General features: G+C 34.8%; 1 protein-coding gene across 1 annotated transcript in view; it reads right to left on the bottom strand.

Moving 5' to 3' along the window:
* Positions 1 to 5,632, bottom strand: part of ZGRF1 (zinc finger GRF-type containing 1) — a 169,624-nt gene that overhangs the window by 126,094 nt on the left and 37,898 nt on the right. Inside the window, exons 6-7 of the mRNA XM_042780931.1 lie at positions 3,816 to 3,892; positions 1,655 to 1,726 (exon numbers count right to left, since the gene is read on the bottom strand). Coding sequence (XP_042636865.1) covers positions 1,655 to 1,726; positions 3,816 to 3,892 — 149 coding nt within the window. The remainder of the gene's footprint in view (positions 1 to 1,654; positions 1,727 to 3,815; positions 3,893 to 5,632) is intronic.

The raw sequence follows: 5,632 nt of genomic DNA, 5'->3' as shown, positions 1-5,632 counted from the left end.
AAAAGCTTGCAAACAGCTATCTAGGAGCAATGATGGGTCTCTCCTCATCCAGAGCAAAGAAAATGAAGAAAAGCAAAGACTCATGGAAGCAATTAGTTCAAGGGACTGGTACACCATGCAATCGTCAGCCTACATGACCATGAGGCCAGAAGAACTAGATGGTGACCGGCTACCTCTGCCAACCACTTGGAGGGGAATCAGTGCAGGATATCCTGGATAAAGTGGGAGAACATTGTGGAACAAAAATTAAAATAATAAAAATCATTAAAAAAAAAAGACCAGGTTTGCCTGGCTCTATGGCTCCTAGTTACCCTTTAGGTCTAGAATTGAACTCACTCCTGTAGCTTCCAACCAAACAATAGACAGGCATATGGGCTGAACATTTACATCGGGTAGACGCATTCCTTGGAGTGATCAATTGTGGGAGAACAGAAGAGCAGTGTTTGCACAGGGAGACAGCTTCGGGGGGTGGGTGGGAGTGCATGAAAGGAAAGGAAACAGGGAAGCGGTAACCACAGGGGGGCATGGGAAGAGAGCTGTTGCATTGTGGGAAATTGCAATCAATATCATGAAACAAAATGTGTGTGAACTGCTGTATGGAAAATGAATTTGCTCTTTAAACTTTCACCCAAATCACAATAAAAATGAAAATAATAATACTAAAAAAAAAAAGAAAAATGGATTCAACTGAGGAGGCTTTTGTTTTGTTTACATTTAAGAAATACTGAAGGAAAAAGGTTTTCTCAACAGACAGAAGAGGTAGTGAACTTCTTAAAATAATGACACTATATATAAGTTCAACTGCAAAGAAAGTACTCATATTTTAGAATCCAAATTTTCAAACATAATCGGTTTTAAAAATTAATTAGCATACGACTTTCTCTGGCGAAACAGCTCCTTAGTTACATATAGCTAATTACATATACAGAAATCAGACATTAAGTATATTTTCAACGAGCACCCTATCTTAAGTTTTGGAAGTTCCTTCCACCACTAATGTACATAATAGGTTGTTCAGAGAGCTGTGATAAGAAAAAAACATTACAAAAGTGCAACCACACTCCTATTTTTAATGTTAAAAACAGATATAATTTTTCTTTCAAAAGAACATAAGGCCTTTTCATTACTATGAGATTACAACCAATTGTTAACAATGTATGACATTTATTTTAAATAAATACTCATTCTAATGGAAAAAAACTGATAGAATTTATCTGCTGCTTTTACAAACTGTGATAACTATTCTAGAAAATGTTTAAACCTGATTTTTTCAAGTGAAATTAACAATAAGAATGTGATTACTGTTAGGCTAAATTCTGCAGTTGCTGGTTTTTTATGAATTTATATGTTTGATGTTTGATCTTGAGTAAAAAATAACAAGTCACCACAACACAGATTTCCTTTTGCTTTGTTACGTGTTTGGCAACAGAGTTGCAGATGCAAATGTCAATGAAAATCTTGGCTAAATTTACAAAGTTAGCTTTACTATGAAGAATTTATTATTTAACCAAATCATATTGCTCACACAGGATGTTTCTATGAAAGGCAGATTAGGAGTAACAAATTATATATGAGTTTGAAAACTGACAATATACAATGCAAACTTAGAAAATTTTATGTCATACTTACATACACATATATAATTTCTAGCTACTTTGTATTTTTGTATTTTAACTTGAAAGGACTCAAGTGGCTCATTTGGTTCAATTTCATCTTCTTCTAGCTTCTTAGGAATACAAGAATACCAAAAGCCAATAGTAATTTATAAAATAAAAATGTAAATTTCTTTACTGATCATCACTAGTAATCAAAGAAACACAGCAAAAATTTTAATAATATGTACTATTAACACTTACCAAGAATTTAAAAAGTTCTTAACAGTACTGGGGAGAATGAAGTGAAATAAATATTCATAATATAAAACACTAAAGTTTTTAGATGTTCCCTTATGTATCAAGAATACAAGAAAATTCTTCCTAGACTTTCAAGTAATCAATTCCACTTCTGGCAATCAAAACTAAGGAGATAGTTTAAAATGCAAATAATGATTTATGGGCAAAAACACTTACTCAAGTGTTATTTATGATAGTGAAATATTGGAAACAATCAAAATGTCCAAAGTAGGAAAATGAAAGTATAGGAAAGCCACATGATGGAATGTTAAGTAATCTTCAAAAGATATGCTTATGATGACCTTTTAATAATGTGAGAAAATATGATATTAAGGGAAAAAGCTATATCATTATTTATATACTTTATATCTTATGTAAAAATATGTGTAAAATACTTACATATTTATATACTATTTATATATCAGGGAATTCAGGTAGCATAGTGGCTAAGGCACTTGACTGCTAACCAGAAGGCTGGCAGTTCAAACCCACCAACCACTCCTCGGAAGGAAGATGGGGCAATCTACTTTTGTAGTGATACTGCCTCGGAAACCCAAAGAGGGGTGGTTATGAGTCAGGTCCGACTCAGCACACAACAACAACAACAACAACATTTATATATCAACCTAACACCTTTAAAAATAGGCAAAGAAAAAGCTAGAAATGTTAATGTTAATAATGAGTATCTCTGGGTGGTGTTATTGTTGTTGTTACGTGCCCTCAAGTTGGACCCGATTCATAGCTACCCCTCTTTGGGTTTCTAAGGCGGTATCACTACGGAAGTAGATTGCCCAAACTTCCTTCCAAGGAATGGCTGGTGGGTTTGAAGCACCAGCCTTCTGGTTAGCAGTCAAGTGCCTTAGGTAGTAAGTTTTATTTTTTTCTTCACCTTTTTTTGGTATTTAAAAAAAGAAAAAATCAAGATCATCTATTACAGAAGGATTTAAAAACAGATCAGTAACATGGAAAATAAAGTAAGATGCAAAATGGGGACAAATAAAACATTTATTTCACATATGTCTCCTAGAAAGAGCAATGTCACAAAATGAAAGATTGTCCCTTCAAAAATGATAATAACATTCCCACTGAGAAATAATAAACTACTTCAGAATTTTAATTCATCCTATGTTTTTTGTATTACTACTGTAGTTCTCATACTGTGCGTCAAGTACCCTGAGGCACAAAGTGATCTCATAAAACCAAAACTCACTGCCACCGAGGTGGATCTGACTCCAAGTGACCCCTCCTTGGTTTTCCAAGGCAGTATCTACGGAAGTAGATCACCCAACCTTCCTTCTGAGGAGTGACTTGTGGGTTTGAACCGCCAGTCTTCTGGTTAGCAGCGAAATGTCTTAGGCATTATGCCACCAGAGCTCCAAGTAATCTCATAAAGGTAACACAAAATGTTTTAATTTCGAGAAGTGTTACTCAGTATCCATTGGATACTGAATGAACTAAGTCAAGGTAATTCAATTTCAACAGTAGATGTTATTACATTTCTTTTGATGACATCCTATCCTTATGAAGCTGGGTTTTGGGAGGTTGCCTTTTTCAGAACAAGAAATGGAGTACTGGTGTCTAATCTATTACAAGGTTTGAGAAGTTGTGCAGTGTCCTATAGCTGCACTCATTCCATAAGTGAGTAACTTATTTACATTGTTCATTTAAAAATGAAATATTTATTAATTATTAGGATATAAATACTTAAAGAGTTATTTAATACTAATTACTACTTGATAAATAGATCTGTTAAGTATTTCTTTTGACCTAAGGATGCCATGAAAAAATGACTGAGATACAAAGGGGGCTATGAACTGAGATAGCTTGGGAATCTCTGTATTACTATAATCCCATTAAAAATCACAGAGCATGCTGTATTAAAATATAAGAACACATTGATAGGGAGAAAAAAAAAAAAAGTACCTGTGGAGGAGAATCCTGGTTCAGAAGATGCAACTTTGGTATAGCTTGTGAAACTACTGTAGTAAGTGGTTTTGAACCTAAAATGGATAAAATCAGATTATATTAATCATCATACATGTAATAGTGTTCTAAAAATTTGTTTTAACTGAAATAAACAAAGTTTATAACTTAAATTTTCATATGAGGCAAAATCTTGATAATCACTGAATCTGGACTGTGGGTATGTGGAAGAATTCTCTCTCTGTATGTTTGAACATTTTCTTTCTTTCTTTTTTTTTTTAATTGTGATTTGGGTGAAGATTTACAGAGCAAATTCACTTTCCATACAGCAGTGCACATATACTTTGTCTCATGTCATTGACCTGTTTACCACAATGCAACAGCTCCCCTCCCACTTCCTCCCCATAATTACCTCTTCCCACTGTCCATCCCTCCATACACTCCTGCCCCCTGAGCTGTCTCCCTGTACATAAGCAGCCCTTCTTTCTCCCATGATTGTTCTCTCTAAGGAGTGTATCTACTTGAGGTAAATGTTTAACTCATATGCTTGTATTTTGTTTGGCTGGAAACCACAGGTGTGGGTTCAATTCCAGACCTGAAGGACAGCTAGGGGCCATAGTCTCAGTGGTTGTTTGAACATTTTCATGATAAAATTTTTTAAAAAATTAGAATGGAAGTCTTTTGGGTTACTTTCTAAGTCAATAATAGTATTGTATCCTTTTTTTTCCAAATTAATTGAAAATAAATACTGAGACAATGGCTAACAATCTATACTAAAAATGAAATATTGACCAATTGTTAGGAGCAAGAAAGACAAGCCCATCATTACACTGCTGCTGTGTGCAGCCACAGAAAAAGAAAAAGCACTCAGAAGTTATTTCTGGATCTATTTTATATCTGTTTGACTATGGCTTGTGAAAAGAATTTATACTCACTTACTCACTAAGCAAAGAGCTCTTGTAGCCTAGTGCCTAAGGCATTTGACTGTTAACCAGAAGGCTGGTGGTTCAAACCCACCAGCCACCCCTCGGAAAGAAGGTTGGGCAATCTACTTCTCTAGTGATAGTGCCTTGGAAACCCAAGGAGGGGTCGCTATGAGTCAGATCTGACTCAATAGCAGTAAGTCTGGTTTTGGTTTGGTATTCACTAAGCAATTATTTTCAAAGTGTGAAGAAGACAAACAAGACCCCTTAAAAAGGGACAGGTACAGGAAACAAGAAAATAAATAACTAAACCAGGTAAATTCAGATTGTGATTCAAAAGGCTAATATATCAAAGGGTGATATGATAGAGAGTAACTTGAGATGAAGTAATAGGAAAAGGTCTCTTAAAGGAAAGCCACATTTAACATGATATCTGAAGGATGAAAAACATCAATTATGCCAGGGGTGAAAATATGCAAGTGAACGGCAGAACAAATACAAGGACTCTAAGGCATAAAAACTGGTGAATCTATGGAATGGAAAGAGGATAGGGTGGCAAGACCTTATCACCTTACCAATATCCTTTTAGAAAGTAAGACTTTTTCCTTAAGAGAAAAAGTACATATTTAATAATTTCTATCTCTCCTAAAGTAGTAAGATAATTTTAAGTGATTCTTACTGCAAAAAAAAAATTATAGCTATATCTGAGGTAAACATTTTTACCAACTGTATTTTGGGTTTCAAAATTTCCTTATATATAGATACTCCTTGGAAAGAACAAACATGGGAGAAAGAAGGGCTGCTTATGCACAGGGAGACAGCTTAGGGGGCAGGAGTGCATGAAGGGATAGACACGGTAACTATCAGGAGGAAGTATCACGGTAACTATCAGGG

Source organism: Orycteropus afer, unplaced genomic scaffold, assembly GCF_000298275.1.
Source record: "Orycteropus afer afer isolate SDZICR_OR568_19922 unplaced genomic scaffold, OryAfe1.0 scaffold00071, whole genome shotgun sequence".
Taxonomy (NCBI): Eukaryota; Metazoa; Chordata; class Mammalia; order Tubulidentata; family Orycteropodidae; genus Orycteropus; species Orycteropus afer.
Note: the sequence above shows the minus strand (reverse complement) of the source record. Positions and strands in the feature narration are given on the sequence as shown.